This window comes from Uranotaenia lowii, chromosome 1 (genome assembly GCF_029784155.1).
Source record: "Uranotaenia lowii strain MFRU-FL chromosome 1, ASM2978415v1, whole genome shotgun sequence".
Taxonomy (NCBI): domain Eukaryota; kingdom Metazoa; phylum Arthropoda; class Insecta; order Diptera; family Culicidae; genus Uranotaenia; species Uranotaenia lowii.
Window position 1 is genome coordinate 100,872,264 of NC_073691.1, and position 17,554 is coordinate 100,889,817.

General features: G+C 36.1%; 1 protein-coding gene and 1 long non-coding RNA gene across 4 annotated transcripts; one reads left to right on the plus strand and one right to left on the minus strand.

Annotated features, from left to right (window-relative positions):
* The first annotated feature begins 2,703 nt into the window (after window positions 1-2,703).
* On the plus strand, window positions 2,704-4,099 carry LOC129738557 (uncharacterized). 3 transcript variants are annotated; one of them, XR_008735549.1, is made up of 4 exons: window positions 2,704-3,101; window positions 3,473-3,640; window positions 3,701-3,855; window positions 3,999-4,099. It is a non-coding gene; the product is annotated as an uncharacterized LOC129738557 (long non-coding RNA). The 3 variants fall into 3 exon arrangements; XR_008735550.1 differs by lacking the exon at window positions 2,704-3,101 and adding an exon at window positions 3,116-3,275; XR_008735548.1 differs by lacking the exon at window positions 2,704-3,101 and having other exon boundaries at window positions 3,121-3,640.
* A 9,077-nt stretch (window positions 4,100-13,176) lies between these two features.
* On the minus strand, window positions 13,177-15,298 carry LOC129737697 (peptidyl-prolyl cis-trans isomerase D-like). The gene is made up of 5 exons (XM_055728858.1): window positions 15,288-15,298; window positions 15,092-15,207; window positions 14,246-14,487; window positions 13,867-14,184; window positions 13,177-13,801 (listed from the first exon to the last, which is right to left on the minus strand). The coding sequence occupies exons 1-5, from the start codon at window positions 15,296-15,298 to the stop codon at window positions 13,331-13,333; spliced, it is 1,158 nt and encodes a 385-aa protein (XP_055584833.1). The 3' UTR covers window positions 13,177-13,330.
* Window positions 15,299-17,554: the final 2,256 nt, after the last annotated feature.

Below are 17,554 nucleotides of genomic sequence, written 5' to 3' on the forward strand. Positions count from 1 at the left end.
CTATGATTTTGTATTCCAACGTAGCTAGAACATTCAGGTAGATTGTTTTGCTCGCCAAAAGTGGATGATATTTTAACCGTATCCAATAATGTAGCATGAAATATTTGTTCGAAAAAATCGCTCTTTTTGAATGGTAAACATGCTTAACAGCCCTTTCCCCATATGGTACTTTAACAGATAATCATAATACAGATTGTTAATATGGTCTGTGTTATTGTACATATACTGTTCACTTTACAATAAACGATAACGTTTAGAGACAATATAGAATATTCTCTATATATTGTAATTGATTATGCGGGATCCACAAGCCTAACAATTCGGATCTCATAATGTGGAAAAGGAAAAGGAGTGGAGACACCTTGAATGATATCAGTATCATTAAAGCTCATCTCATTAATCAATTCGTCAATTGTTCGATTATTTTGCTCCATTTCGAAACGATATAAAAATTCAATCAATAACAAAAATTGGCTCTCATATAAAAATCCCGGATCACCAGGTAATTTAAGTTTTACAAAAAAAAATTAGCCCCACGTTCGGCGCCAAATGTAACGTTTTGTGGCTATTGAAAAAAGTGAAAATCTTGAACAACAAAATCCGAAATAAAACTACTGGCTTACGCGCCAAATTCCCGAAGGAATTTGCCAGCAATTCGTTACTTTGCCCGGCGGCTAGCGGGAAGTCGTGGATCTGCAGCTTGTTGTGAGGAAAATGGTTCAAAAAAGATTTTAACACTCTTTTGTTAACAATTTTGTATTCAAAGAAAAGCTAACAAAACTAATTGGCCAATAAAACAATTCTTCACAAACGTGAGAGCTCTCACGGACCAGCAGGGCAGCTTCCCTCTGCTGAATCCGGATACTTCCGACGAAAAACCAGAGGTCAAAAGAAAGGCCGATGGTGATTCTGGCGAAAATCAACGGTATTTAGGAACTTTTCACTTGTAGGTTTCGATTTTAGTTAATAACTTACTCGGCCTTTCTGCTTGCGCGTACTCAGGCGTGTGAGAGCGATCTTCTTTCAGGTACTCTTTCAAGACTTTATTTATGGTCGTGAAAACAACCGATTCCGCGCAATGTGGTTTCTAGCGGAACCAGCGGGCCCCGATCGCTCTCACGGTCCGTCCCGTGTTCCGTGCGTCCCAGCGTCCAGGTTGACAGTCGGCCTCCGAAAGCGTCCAAGACGATTACCAGGAACCGCAAAGCAAAAAAAAACGTATCACAACTGGTCACTTGGCACTTGACTTTTACGCCACTGCAGCACTCGCAGCTGACCGAACGGGATAACGCCCAACAACTAAGTTAGTCGGCCGCCGTCGGTGGTGCGCCTTATATTGATTCGCATCTGTTGGCGTGCGAAAAGTCTTCGCTATTACCGAAGAAATGGTTCTTGATGCTATCAATAATTTTAAGTTTTCTACCTCAACCGGTAAAGATGGCATACCTTCGTGCGTTTTAAAAAGATGTAGCGCCGTACTGCACGCAGCGAAAAAGTTTTTTATTTCAAAGGAAAGTGCCGCAAAAACAAAGGATTTTTTCCTTTGGTTTTGGGATAAATAAAAATTCTTTTGGTTCAAATACATTTTCCTTTGTTTCAAAGAATTTTTCTTTTGAAAAATCTTTGAATCATAATCTTAATACTTTGAAACAAAAAACAGTTTCATTTGATACAAAGTTGTTTTCGTTTGCCACAATGTTATTTAGATTTAGATTTAAAAAGATTGGTTCATTGGAGGACATATTTCCTGTTGTTTTGAAATTCCTATTAGGAATTTCAAAAAATAAATAGAAAGAAATTTATATGTTAAATTTATTTTTATTTACAACAGATGAAACACTTGGCCACAAACTAGTTCACTAAAATCGATCCGGTCCAAATTTTTGTCGAGCTGACCGCTGGATTTGGAGCGGTGTCATCGTGCCCAGCTTTCATCTCGGTTGAGGCATCCACGGAAACCATCCTTCGGCTCTGGTTCTGTAAAAACGCAATCACTTATAGAAAATCTTCAATATTCACTCTTTAATTAACATACTTACCATACTTCTTCCTGAATCCTTCTAATATAGCTAACTCTGACCTACACTTTTACACGACCGGCCAAACTTGATTCGATTTTTCGGTTTTGTATTCTTCTTGCAAGGCAAATCAAAATATCTTTTGAATCAAAGGCTGAAGTTTTTATTTTAAGGAATCATTTCTTCAAGTTAAAAACATTTTCCTTTGGTTTAAAAAAAGTTGACTTTGTTTTAAAAGAAATAAGCTCAATTAACATTTATTTAGAATCAAAGTATTTGCATAAATTCAAAATCCAAAAATATTTAGTTCAAAGAATTAATTCTTTGTTTCAAAAAATATTTTTTTTAATCAAAAACAAAAGTTTTTGGTTCAAATAAAACAGGAGTTAGATTCAAAAAAATGAATGTTTTGAAACAAAATCATTTTTGTTTTGGTTCAAAAGCCTAGTTTTCTCTGCGTGTGGTAAAGCCACTTACTCACATATTCAACCTGTCCTTCGAACAACAAAAATTTCCTGCCAGCTGGAAGAGATCATTCATGAGCCCTATCTTTAAAAAAGGTGACAAACAGGACGTGCGTAATTACCGAGGTGTCACGTCGCTAGCTGCTGTGGTAGAAAGAGCCTGGAATGAAAAAAATAGGAATAAACCATCAAAACAAACAATTTACCTTGTTCGAAGAAAATCAAGGAATCGACCCACTTTCGCAAATGATTCTTTTGTTTTGCTCGATGATTTATCGCACGGAAAAATTGAGTTATTCTTAAAATGTGTTGCAGTTACACACTCAGCATAACTAATCGGTTGTTGTTCATAATCTGCATATCCCCAATTCAATTCTGAGTAGTTTTTAGTTGCCAGTATACAGTTTTGAACTAAATCTCAATTATTCAGCTCTGTATAAAAATTTTGCTGTTGTTGGAATTTTATTTGAAGGGATATCGAAGCGAAAAAAAGAAAAATCATTTGAGCTTTCTGATATGATGATGGAGTAACAGTCAAACATTTTTTTGATATTTGCGGTTAATTTGTTGTAAAATCATCATCATCTGTCGCTTCTCGTCAATGGGGCTTTGGAAATTGGTGAGTTGATGTTAAAATTTGTTTGTTTTTTTTTCATTTCAGATTGGGTTTAGTAGAAGAAAAATCACCCGCTATCCGATAATGTGCATCAGGAAACGTCGAAAGAGGCAAATCCCGCTCTGCATGGGCCGCCAGGCGCCAGACGACTGGTTTATTGAGTACACGCAGCGAAAAGTAGTACCATTGATATAAAAAAAATACATCTTTGATTCAAAAACCTTGTGTACATTGAAACAAAATCCTATTTCCTTGATTTAAGTAAATTTTATATTGAACCGAACTATTTTTCCTTTAAACAAATGTTCCAAGTTTTTAAATCAAAGTATTGAATTTAAATTTAAAGAATTTATTTTTTGACACATCTTCATTAGCTTCTGTTCGGTGAACGGGTCGGAGAAAAGCTTTTTCGATAACCAGTCAGACTTATTTATATCAGCGGAATCTTCCTGCCGTGCAACCCCAGACAGCATCGGATTCAAGAGATCCGGCGTCGGAAAATTCCGACAGCTACGAGAGGGCAAACGATAGTGGACTCCAAGGTAGGTCTTTTAAAATCAATTCAATTTTAAATAAACTGTCAACATGTCAAAATTTTTTAGGGCAACCATTCATCCAACCAATTTGAAGAGGTAACTGTACTGACTGTTCCAATCCTCCGGCTATAAGCGGTTGCAATCGGTTCCGATCCGGTCCAGGGAGACAACGGCTGACGCCAAAACCCTTTTGGCAACTGGCTACCAACAAATATCGTTCAGTAAGTACAAGTTCAGTGTGTAAAAAAAATATTTTCTTCATTGTTAGAATTATTTTGCTTAATGTCGTAATTGTAATAAATTTGTATTATGTGCGCTATGTAAAAAATTCATGTGTACATTTTGTTCTACTCTTTATTTACAGATGAACCGGTTTAAAAATTCAATATAAGGGAAAATCGATGATGTGAAGTGGTAAAAGATAGAACATCTACTTACAGAGAAATAAAATGTTTCAAACCATAATTAATTTCTTTTTATTTCCAATAGGACGAAAATTAATATGTAGTACTAGAATTTTTAGGAATAAAACCTAAAATTGAAGAACAAATGCTTTGAAATTGAAATCCAAATACCGTTGAATTAAAGGAATATTATATAAAATCGAACGAAAAGGTTTTTGAATCAAAAGCATTTTGTTTTTTGAAACAAAGAAAAAGTTTTGATTCAAAGGAAAGCATTTCTTTGAAAGAAAAGAAAATGCATTTGAATCAAAGGAATTTTTATTTGTCCCAAAATCAAAGGAAAAAATCCTTTGTTTTTGCGGCACTTTCCTTTGAAACTAAATTTCATTTTTCTGCGTGTAAGAATGAAGAATTCAATTCTGAAGAACAATAATCATTATTATAACTATGTTACATTTTTAGTGGCTGGAGCAGTCTCCGCGTCCGAGAAGTAGGATATGTCACACGCAGAACCATTCCCGATTCGATTACGCCGAAGAAAGTGGAAAGGTCACAGCAGAAAACGGCATCAGAATCCGCCAACAGCAAAAGTTAATCCGCGATGCCAGGTAAATTTTTGACGTTTTAGAGTTAGGACAAATGTATGGCCGTTTTCGAAAGCTTTCCAAAAGCTCCCTAACTAATCGAAACTCTTCTATGGAGGACATGGTGTCGCTAGTGTTTGCTTAATAACTCCCATAACATAGGAAAAGGTATGTCAAACAACATTAAACAAAGTGTCAAGACGCTTGAAATTTATTGCTATTTTCCCTATCCAATTTTTTTTAACTGCAGCACAGACGGTTCTTAAGATAAAGGAACAGGAAGGCAAAGCGCAGGTACAGGACAAATACTGCAGAAACAGCTGGGGAACGAGCTGAACCAAGAGATGTTGGATCTGACCTTAAATATTCTTAGTGCCAATCCGGCCATCGTCCCAGTTGAATCTTCGATCGCTGTGCATCGAAAAGTTCTGCCATTCTACCAGCTTGAGGGAGCAACCGTCTCGGTCTGGTCAGTTCATCGGAACTGTTTGAAAAGGTATCTCAAAAATATTTTATGAATCATGTTTGTTCCTAATCAGACAAAATTTATAATTTCTATTCGACAAAATTTTACCCAAGATTTTCGATTAAATAAAAATCTTAGTTTCCCAGTATAATTAATTGTTACAATACAAATTGATTCTATTCTGTTATTGCAAAAGATTAAAAATAAATTCTTTTTTCAGATTCTGATTTCCCTCCCGGCCTTAAGGTAACAGAAATGTGAATCGATACGGAAAGTCAAGGAAATTTCAAGTTAAGCCATATAAGGCGGCATCCATAAATTACGTAACGCAAAAATTGCACTTTTTTGACCCCCTCCCCCCCGTATGTCACAAATTGTAACGCTTCGACGTACCCCCCTATGAAAATTACGTAACGTTGATAATAACCCCCCCCCCCCCCCCGCACTCATCTTCAAAGGTAAAAAATTATTTCAACATATATTTTCTAACGTTCTTAAAAACGGAATTAATATCGATCTATCCAAATCGCTTCTTAGTACTCATTGATGATAACTCTCTCATAAAGTAAATTGATTGTCTTGTTATGAGTTGCTCTTTGCTTGTAAACTGATGATCAACCTTGTTTACTTTAATTTGTTCAAGAAGCCTATTTGTTATGCGAAATATATTCCATTGAGTAATATTAGTCGCAAGAATCAAAATTGCATATTTTGAATAAATTGAGAAAAAATAGTAGAATTTACGTCTTAAGGTTGAATTGAGTTCTATGGGGTAAATGTACCTAAATATAGGGTTTTTTTAACGGTTATTTCACGGATATTCAATACACTTTTCAAGAAGTCTATTTCAGAATCTTTAAAGAAGAAAGATTACAAACCAGTTTCAATCATGTTGAAGCTTACAAATTTTAAACTGATTTTGGTTTGCATATCATTCTGCCAAAATTGCATGACACAAAAAAGTTGCGATTAAACTGAAATTTTTAAGGAAAAAATCGTTACGTAACGATGAGCATACCTCCCCCCCTCCCCTATGTCACAATTCGTAACGTTCGAGCTAACCCCCTCCCCCCCCCCCATAGGAGCGTTACGTAATTTATGGATGCCCCCTAAGGTTTGAGTTTCTGCCGAAAAAAAATATTTGAAATACAATATTTCGGTACCACGATTGTTGGTCTTATATTTTATGAACAATAATAAAGATTTTATTGCTACGCAAAATAAATTTTTATGATTTTTTTAGAGAAATTTCATTAACTTTCACTTTTCTGAAGAAAAATTGAAAATGCATGGGCATCCCCATGTCAAAATATACAGAATTGACTAACCGGCCGAAAGCTCGCAAATGTATAAAAGCTCTATAGACACGCTCTGAATAAAACGCCTAAACATAAAAGTGCGTGGAGACACTTTTCTTGAAACTGTATGAAATTTTATACAGAATAGAGTAACTTTGTTTACCGTGCGGGTGATGGTTCTTGGTTTGACGTTTCGTTTATTATTCTACACGCTAACTTTTGGCTACCCCTTAACGAATACTTTTGACCCGTTATTCGATAAGACTGGGAGAACTCCTTTTTCGGGATAAAGCCGTTGTACCCTTTAAGGGGTACTCACCTTGATAACGCTTGTAGCGGATGAAAATTACCCCTTATTTGAAACACCTGCGATTGGTGGAGGTTCGAGTATTTACTAAAAGGAATTTTGTTCGCTAGAAAGAAATAGATCCAACAAAAAAATAATTTTTATTTTGGTTTATTGGAATGCTGAAAATTAGAATCTAATAAAACTATCACATTTTACGACACTTTTTTTTAAATTTTTTCATGTTGTTTTTTTTTCGGGGATGGTACTGAGATTCGTTGGTTGTCCGCTTATTTCTTTGTGCAAATCCTAAAACAAAATCGAACTTTAGATTATGAAAATAAAATAAAAATACATAACTTACCAGCTTTTTCTTATCCACAGCTGAATTCTTTGTGTCGTCGAAATCCATCTGGTGCACCACGAAGTTATCTAAATGAAAACCAGTTCTGATTAATATAAGAAGTTTAATATGAAATAAAAACCTTACCGAAATTTCTCTCCATAATCACATCGACGGACAAAGAAAAGTATCAACTAGTTGAAACTTCGCAAGTTTCAAAATGACCCTTTTTAAGCGGACTTTCCTTTTCCGAAATAAGGGGTAATATTGACCCGATAAAAAGACCCGTTATTTGACAGATCATGGGGGTTCTCAATAACGGGTCATTTTTACGCCTTTAAGGGGTAGCCAAAAGTTAGCGTGTAGTACCTCTGGTACACTGAACGGGTTTGAAGAAACTTGTCGAAAGGAAAAACTGAAGTAAAGTATGAAGTTATTTCAGTTAAGATGTTTGTGTACTGAGTAGTTAGATGGCAGCACATTACATGATGATTTCGGGTGGAAGGTTTTGGAAAAAGAAATCAGAGAGTTTTAAACTCAGTTTATCAACGAGTTTTGGCAACGGAAGACGTGTTTTCGCTCAAGCGAATTATATTAAAAAAAAAATTAAATTAATTGTGGCTACGACAGCTACCTGCTCAAAGGTTTTGGAGAGGATCGTCAACGATGCAATGGTTTCTTCGTGCCGGAGTTGGATTTCTGAAAATCAGCATGGATTTTTTCCCAAAAGATCAGTAACCTCAAATCTGGCAGTTTTCACATCATTCTGTTTATCCAATATCGATGGCGGCAAGCAAATTGATGCCATATATACTGACATTACTGCCGCGTTTGATTCAGTGAATCACGAAATTTTGCTTAAGAAGCTACAACATTTAGGATTTTACGAAAGACTGTGTGTATGGATCGGGAGCTACCTAACAAACCGTCGTTTAGCTGTCAGAATTGGCTCTGCTGAATCAATCGACTTCATTCCAACTTCAGGGGTACCACAAGGCAGTAATTTGGGCCCATTACTGTTCACGCTGTTCTGCAATGATATTAACATGCTTCTTGTTGGATGTGGAGTACTCCTGTATGCGGATGATCTGAAAATATTTCTGACCATAAACAGTCCAACTGATTGCCACGAATTACAACAATACCTCGATACAGTAGTGAACTGGTGTGCAGTCAACCTTCTAGTTTTAAGTGTTGCTAAGTGTTGTATCATAACATTTGGACGCAGGAGACAACCTTTCGTGCACGATTATAATATTATGGGCGAACAATTGCATCGTGTAGACCAAATTAAAGATCTTGGTGTTATTCTAGACAGTCATATCACTTTCAAGCACCACTACTCTGCAACTATCGAGAAAGCCAACCGGATGCTGGGATTTATCTTACGTTTGAGCAAAGAATTCACTGATCCTGTCTGCCTGCGAGCTCTATACTGCTGTTTGGTTCGTTCAACATTAGAATCTGCAAGCCTAGTGTGGTGGCCATTTGAAGCTGTGTGGATTGCGCGTTTCGAAGCAATTCAAAGAAGATTCGTACGATATGCTTTTCGGGAATTGCCTTGGGAGAACCCTCTTAACCTGCCACCGTATGCTCAGCGTTGTGCCCTACTGGGACTTCACACACTCTCGGATCGTCATGCCATCGGCCAGTCACTGTTCGTGGCGAAGGTTTTACGAAATGAAATCGATTATTCATGGCTTCTTTCTCGATGTAATATCTATGCCCCTGAAAGAGCTCTGCGAAATCGTGACTGGCTTTCACTAGAATCAAGAAGCACTCGGTATGGTAGTAACGACCCTTTACGTTCCGCAAAAATAATTTTTCTACGTTTTTATACGCTTTTTGACTTCAATGTATGTACAACAACCTTTAAACGACGGATTGAATCTTATTTAAGTGGCGAATTGAGAAATAATAATTAGAAACATCATCGTTCGTGCAATGTAACTTTTATGTAACCTTAAATTAAGTATATCATTAAGACAACTATGTCAGATGGTTTTTTTTAAAAATAAAACAATCAGGAGAGCATATCAAAATTGTTGCACAAACCCATCTCAACGAGATATTATTAACTTATTTAGATATAGCTTTGATATCAATATGTTTGTGTTGGTCGTTAAAAAAAATGATTATAACTCTTTTGATACAATCTGTTGTTTTTTTTTCTGCTGGGCAAGCAAATGCTTCGATAACTTCTATTGGAAGTTTGAAGGTCTCATTCCAATGCACCAGGCATGGTTCTGTGGTAGCGTGCGCGTCTCTCAACCTGCAGATCGAGGTTCGAATCTCCTGGATGGCACCACAACTTTTCAAGAATTGTACAAGTTGGAAACAATGCATGAATGTTTTAGTACAGGTCAGAAGGAGGTAGTCCAACATTGCACACAAGTGAACGCGTATAGGGAAAAATTGCATACAAGCTTGCATGCTATACGCATACTTTTATATTTTAAGTGGCCTAGATCGCAGACACCAGATACCCAGACTGATCAGAGGCGCTTGAATCCATACAACTACAAGTCGCCCAGAATCATACGCCATCTGTCGGGGCATCGTGAAACTACTGTGCTTCATCAAGAAAAAAATTACGCTTGATAATTAACAAGCCAAATGAAAACCGTCTTGATTGAATCACCTTATAAGTATTTGAAATTCTATTTCAAATATTTTCATTATCGTTTTTGTCTTCAATGTTAATTGTTTACTTTAATTTACTGTATCATAATAAGAGATGAATGTTGTGGTACCTGAGTAGGGCCCTTGCCAAAGCACAGTGAGTGTGCCTGAGTACCGTCCTGGCATCACGAGTGACAGCACATGCACGCAGAAAAATATCTTGTAAAAACAATCAAATTTGGATCAAAAATAATAAAAATTTTGGTTGAGAAAAAGCACAAATATAATTCAGATTATATCGACAAAATAAAATGATCGAAAATGAACTTATCATCCTTGTTGAAACAATATAGGCCCTTTTTGAAAATGATCCAGAATTTTTAGCAAAATAGCAAAAATTTTGGGTAAAACGTAAAAAGATTTTTGGACTGAAAAAAAAATATTTTCATTTCTTTATAATTATTTCGGTTTGATTAATGTAAATCAATACATTAATTTTTAAATAAGGGTTTTTTTTTTCAAATGGAATAAATTTTATTACACCAATTAAAACGGCATTTTGATTTTTTATTTATGATTTCACAATATACACCATATACACTGTGTTTTTTTCTTTATGCTTTCCGCTCTCCTGTAGGGCAGATCTTCCTTCAAAAGCGGAATCTGCATCACGATCGTCTGGTATCGCATTAGTTTAAAATTTACGAACTGCGGAAGGGCGGGACCAGGAATGCAAAGGCCGATTACTGTTGGGTCGCGACATCTGAAAACAAAGGGGAAAATATAAAAATCAATGTTTGTGAATCAACCCCATTCAGTCTGCCTGTTTCTATGGGAAATTTTCTTCGCGCCAGGTGATTCACATGCGTATTATGAAAGGGTAAAGTTTTAGCAAATATTTGCAACTTAGACTCACCTTGATTGTAACTGATGTCCTCGGGAACAGGTTAAAATTATCGTCCCGCTGGAAGGGCTACCCAATAAACATTTTGGCTGCTTAAGAACGGCAATTCGCTGAACAAAAGCTGAGCTAAAGCGTAATTGCTGCTTCAGCTTAATGGTTGAATAAAGACAAACTATAACCATGTTTCAGCGTTTAAAGAAGTCTCAGTGCAGCCAATGAAAGGAGTTGAAGAATTGCTTCCATAACACTATTTCAGCCTTTTTTCAACCATTCGCTACCATTGGAATTTGACAGACTGTGAACTGTGGTAAAATTGCCTTGCATGATGGCGGCTTGATTGGAATGAGAGGGGAATTTTTGTTTTCTTTATGCAATGGGATTTTTTTTTTTGATGATTTCTCGTTTAGCTTAATTTTGAAATAAAGAATAAATTTTCTCACAAATTTTATTTTTGGTGCCCAAAACTGAAAAAAAAAACTGCATTTCTCTCACACTTATTTTTAAAAAAATATTCGGTTGAGAGGCATGTTGGTCGCTTAAGATCGACAAATTTTCATCGCGCAGCAGACTTCATGATTGGTTCTGCGTACTGCGGCATGCGACCAACAAGCCGGAGGTTTAAAAGTCGGGGCAGTTGAAACGAAAAAAAAAAACAACACAGAGGGGAAAAAGTGGGTGCGAAACATCTGACAGACAGACATTTGACTTTTTTTTATTTTATTTTTTTTGGATGATCCGTCAATTGACGTTTAATGACGTTTGCTGAATAACTTCTCCAGATCAAGATGATTAAAGGCTGAAGACACGTGAATTAGTGAATTTTCGAGACCTTCTTTCAGCCAGATTGCTGATTAAAAATTGAACCACGATATTTTTTCAGCGTTTATTCAGCAAAAAGTGTTTGTTGGGTACCACTGATAAAGGCATCGCTTCAAAGCCCGATTCACTAATTCGGCATCCGATAGCTGTCGTGATTGAAGGAATGAGCTGTGTCCCTCAATTTGTTGGTAGTCCTGGTCCGACAAACCAACTTAAGTTTCGGCCTGAAAAAAAGGAAATGCGAAATTGTTTAGTTTTGATAATTAACTGAAATAAAAATAACTTACCTATAATAAAAGCAACTCTGTAGCATTCCGGAATCCGGGTTTACTATCTCCGAACGAGCGAGAAATTGACCAAATGTCGTTTTTCTGTTCGGATACATCAGGAGGCACAAGCTTAATTTTGACGAGTTTTTTTTTTCTTTTTTTTTCAGTTGACGTTTCATCTATACACGCTTGGCCAATAAAACATATTTTTCGATTCATAACAGCCCAACTATCCATTTCAAAAATAACAAAATTGATTTTTGTTAAAACGATGCACCCCTCTTCCATACACGATGGCTTCCCGAATAGCAAGGACCATGGTTTTAAAATAACTGAACAATGATATTCAATGTAACAATCAACTTCATCGTGGTATCTAAATATCTTTCAACCACGTTTAATTATGAAATCACCATAATTTTCTAAGTAACCGCGAAGTACATCGTTTATTCAAAATATTTCATAGTTGCCGAAAATGACAGAAGTACGGTATTATGATAATTTTCTTGTGATTATCATTGTTACCATGTACTTCATGGTAAAATCAAAATCCAAACGTTGTTAAACTTTGCTTTTTCTACACTTTAACAAATTAGCGTGTAGGAACAAATAATTGCGCGCCATTTTTTTCGCTGAACGATTTTCTCGCGATTGGAGAAATCTTTTTCAGTTAAAAGCTGCTGAATCCGGACAAGTTCTAGAATTTTTGGACGTCATGCCGAGTTGGAAGGCAATTGCTCCATCTGCGGTGGTGATGGTACACGCAGAAAAATATATTTTAGAAACAATAAGATTTCGAACGAAAATAATAAAATTTTTGGTTGGGAAAAAGCACAAATATATTTTTGGCCACATTGAATAAAAGTATCGATTTGATTTGAACTTATCGATTGATTGAAAACGAAATACCCCCTTTTTGAAAATGATCCATCATACTTGTCAAAATAATAAAATAATTTTGGGTAAAACACACAAAATTTTTTTAGGCTATTATTAAAAAGAATAGGAGGTTAAAAATTAGCGATTTTGTATGATTTCCCGCATAGAACAGTATTATACAATAACGATTTCCATTATCTTCCTCCTAAGACACACGAAAGATTTGCTTTATAGTTTTGGATTATTGATGTACGATTAAGGTAGTCTTTTTTCCATGAAATGGAATCGTTTGGACGCACTTTACGATACAGCGAACGGGTCGTTAAGTAGAGTAACCATTCATTTTTTTTGCTTTTTTCTACTCGTTCTAAAACGGTTTGATCATTCGTGTTATCTTTATCTAATGATCCTCTCATAAAAAGGAAACGATAGAGCATATCGTCACCCAATAATGAAAAGATTCAAACCCAATTTGGGGATTTGTTAATTTTATAAATTGCAATTGGATTTCCGCAAAAAATAAAAAAAAACGTTTAATGTACTCTTATTCATTTTATTTCACATACCTATAGTTTATTATTCCTCTAAAATGATTAATTTAAAAAAAAAAAAAAACAAACATTCCGCGGATGTTTGCAGGAACAGCTTCCGTATGTTCCATCGCTGCAGCACTTACGAACTGCAGCCTGCTGCTGCATCACTGCCAAACCGGTCGGCGGATAGTGATGCTTAAACAATGACTGCACAACACATTTAGACATAATATGTCTAATTACTTATACTTTGGGGAAAAAGTTTAATAAATCACGGGTCACGGGTGGATTATTTGAACAAATTAGTGAGAGCAATCCGCTGCTGAGCCCGGTAACATCCTAAATCGGTCTTGGCTTTGTCGAGCTCAGCTTGGACGAGCCTATCGGTTGGAGCCTTTGCTTGGACCCGGCGTAAATCATCAATGGCCAGCTCGTAGTTCTGCAGACGATTGTGGGCCTGACCGCGTCGAAACAATGCCTTCACATTATCCGGATCCAGGGCCAAGGCAGCGTTGCAGGCAAATAGCACAGCCGTGGAGTCGTTCAACTTGAGAAAAACGGCCGCCTGATTCAGGCAATTGGTCAGCTGAAACTGCTCCAGAAGAGTGCGATCTTCATAGCGACGAATTTTGTTGTTGAAAAAGTTAAAGTATCGTTCGGCTTTTCGATACCGTCGGCAGGCTTCGACCCAATTCCGTTGAGCGAAGTATTGATTTCCTGCCGCTTTAATCATTTCCAAGCGAGAGAGCATTTCCGTTACCTACAATCAAAAGAAGGGAATTTAGCAGGGTATCCTTTTAAGACTCTTTAAAGACGTTTTCCTACATCAAAGTCCGCCTCAAATTTCTCCCAGTCCTTCGGAAATAACGGTAAACAATCTCCAGTCCCATCGTTATCGTTCAAACCCCAATCTTGTCCGGGCATCAACTGGCCGCAGTCTGCAATCACAATCTCCCTAGTTGGCTCGCCCTCTTCGCTGGCAAAACGTTCCATTTCTCCGATAACTCCGATTCCGCGAATAACGTAGCCGACGACCACATTGGTACCGTTCAGATGGGGACACTCCCCGGAGGTAATGAAAAACTGAGACTGATTTGTATTTGGTCTGCCCAAATTGGCCATGCTTACTGCTCCATCTTCATGCTAAAAGAAATAAAGCAGTTCTCTTAACACGCAAACCAAAAAGCAAAAAAAAAACACCAACCAAAAGGGAAAAATTCTCATCCTCGAAGAATCGCCCATAGATGCTTTCCCCGCCGGAACCGTTGTAGTTGACGATGTCCCCTCCCTGGGACATAAACAGCGATTTAACCTTGTGGAACTTGCTGCCCCGATAGTGCAACCGGGCCCCGGTCGTGGTCGAATGGCCCCGCTCTCCGGTGCACAGGGCCCGGAAGTTTTCCGCCGTCAACGCGTGTTGATGTGACAGCGAAGAAGTGCGTGTTGCTAAAATACTCAATTAATTCTGAAGACCATTAATTGTATCTTTCTTAAATAGTTCTCTATCATTTGATTGCGTTGCAAAATTAATCATTTTGTTCCTAAGAATATTCATCGTATCTTTCGGGAATAATATTTTATCCGTTCAAGCAAAGGCACATTTAGCCAAGATGCAATATCGAACGTTACTATTAATGTAATCAGAATAGAATGATACGGAAGATTCAGCGTACAGTATTGGCTCATGCGGGTTGAATTCATTTCTTTTTTTTTTCAATTCAAACGAAAGCAAAATTGTTGTTGATTTTCGGATTTATTGATTCGGTTTCAATTAATTTTATTTATGCTTAATTTATTCGCATTAAAATGCCTTTTTTACATTGGAAATTCTTCTTGTGAGGATGAGTATTGGCACGTTATGGCCAACTTATCCTCACTAATCGCTAGCCAACCCACGTTATGTTGTAGCTGCTGGACAAAAGTAATGGTCCGCCTTTCTTTTAGAACGCACCGATGTAATAGGTAGGGTGCTCCGCATGTTAATCCGACTGTTCCTTAAAAATTAAAAACAAATTAGTATCTCACTTAATCTTTAATTTATGATACAAACCTGTTAGATGAGTGCATGGTGGATCAAATTCGGAGGGTTCCGGCCGCACCGACGAATGAGAATCGTGCTCGGCAGTCACAGGGGTTTCAAAAAATTGTTTCGGCTGCTGCTGCTCGCTGTTCCAATGAGAAATTTTTTTAATATTTCCTCGAAAATTTTTCTTTTTTTTTCTTTTGTTTTTCATTTTTAGTCTCACTACACGTTCATTGAAATTAACCGATTTATGGTTTCGAACTAAACCAAATTTAATTTTTAAGTAATAAAAAAGGAGTGTGTAAAAATTACAATATTTTATTGTTATTTCTGATCGATTTTTTAGTGAAAGCTATCAAGAAATATGCATTGAAAATGTAAAATAAAATAACAAAACGTTTTGTTGAAACCAACCCCCTTTCTTTTTCTGCGTGTAAGTACATTTCATGCATATTGATTAGAAAACTGACCAAACTCAAAAAAATCATTTTTTTCCAGAAGCTGACAGAACTTCCGAAGCTCCACTTCAGACGAGGGAGCAAAATAACTCAACACTGCGAGAGGCTCGTGACACGGTGGCCAATAGATTCCGGGAGTGGCTATGAGATGCTGGTGTACAAAGCATTCCAGTCCACCGAATAATCACCGTGTGGTTAAATGTGTAAGTAAAATGTTGAGATTTTCTAAATAAATGTCATGAACAAATAAATACATTCGTTTTTTTAATTAAACAAATCTTTGAAAATGATGACATAATTAAAATCAAGAACAAAAATACCACCATGATCAAAGAATTTTATTTCAGTGGGTGAACATTGAATATTATCGGGTTTTCATGGTTTTACCATGAAAAACTGGATGATGTTATAACCATGAACTTTATATTATTGGGCTTCCCAATGTATGGAAAATCGCCATTTTTTTCATGGTCACGCTGCATAACAATACCCCTTTTTCATGGTTATTTTCGTCAAAACGATGAAATGTATGGTCGAAAAATATGAATTTCAATGTGCATTCACGGTATCGTGGACGATAATAAGCATTGTGTAGACCATAAAATTCATGGTTTGTGAATATGGAATTCATAGTTTTTTCATCGTACATTTCTATTCGGGTTGCTTTCGACTATTTTGTAAAATTGACAAAATGTGGGATTCTGTTTCGAATCGAATTTCATATCAAAAGTACCCATTAAATGCGAATAGATAAAACAAAATTAAATAAAAAAACGTTTTGTTGATTCGACTCCCCATTCTTTTTCTGCGTGTCGTTATTTTCTCTTAACCTTCCCATGCCGTTCGGGTCAATATGACCCGAAGCGCACATTTAAAATCTCTTTATCATCATTCCAATATACTGAAGAACTTAGAACTTTGACAGACCCAGTATGTTCTATGAAAATAATGATCAAATTAACGACAAAAAATTGAAATTTGAGTTTTGAAAATCGGTTCATTGGGAAATGATATACAGCTAAGCAAAGCCAAAATTGGATAGCGTTTTTTTTAAGTAAGATTTTTTTCTACCGGAAGATCTGAGATAGCGATCAAAACTTTCATTGAACCCCAACATATCTATACACTGTCGGATAGATGGATTCTTGTCGATTTCAAACATCAATAAAACACTCAAATACAGAAAAGCTGTCAGAAGTTATGAGTATTTTAAAAATAAAATTGATTTTTCGGACTTTTTACTTTCTGAACCGGTTTCTGATAACTTGGTAACACATATCGACTTTATTTTGAAATTTTGAGTAATAAAAACAAATTACCTACACAATGAATATAATATCATCAAAATCGACATTTACAGCCAGGAGAACGAAATCAAACTACCACTCAAATTTCCCCGAAACGGATATTTTGCGAACGGCATGGGAAGGTTAACTAGATGACGGGTGTCGGTTTTCAATTTGGCAAAAAATGGGTTTTTTAAACGATTCGTATTTAAAGATGGTATGAGCCGTTTAAAATAATGAATTTACAAAAAAAGATGGTACTGTAATTGTCTCATGCTGGATGTTTCTTGTTGATATTTGAACATTTTCAAACAAATTGGTTTATCATTATCCAGATCCATCCAGATTAACATTTTGAAAGGGCACAAATTGATTTTTTTAATAATGAAACAAATGTGTACAACAGAATTGTTTTTTCTTTCATATTTAAACCAATTGTACTGAAATAAATAAGAAAAAACTTTTTCGATTCTCAATTAATAATCGGAGTGCGATATATTTCTCAATGTTTTTCTATCATTTATTTGAGCACGTGAACGCAAAACAAAAATCTAAAAAAATAATAAATCAAAGCTGAAAAAGTTTCACAGAAACGATTATCAAGGAAAAACAAAAAGAGAAAACAAAATTTAAGCACTTTTTTTAATTAACACGAAAATTGTGTGCACATTAAGCATCAAGTCATTTGTTATTCCCAAGAAGGAAAAATTCTGTTCCCGCCATTTTTTTTTTTTTACTTAATGATC

Coding starts and splice junctions, on each gene's coding strand:
- LOC129737697 (XM_055728858.1), bottom strand. Junction 14,185..14,245: donor ATGAGAATTTTTCCCTTTTG/GTTGGTGTTTTT, acceptor TATTTCTTTTAG/CATGAAGATGGAGCAGTAAG. Junction 13,802..13,866: donor AATTTGAGGCGGACTTTGAT/GTAGGAAAACGT, acceptor TTTTGATTGTAG/GTAACGGAAATGCTCTCTCG.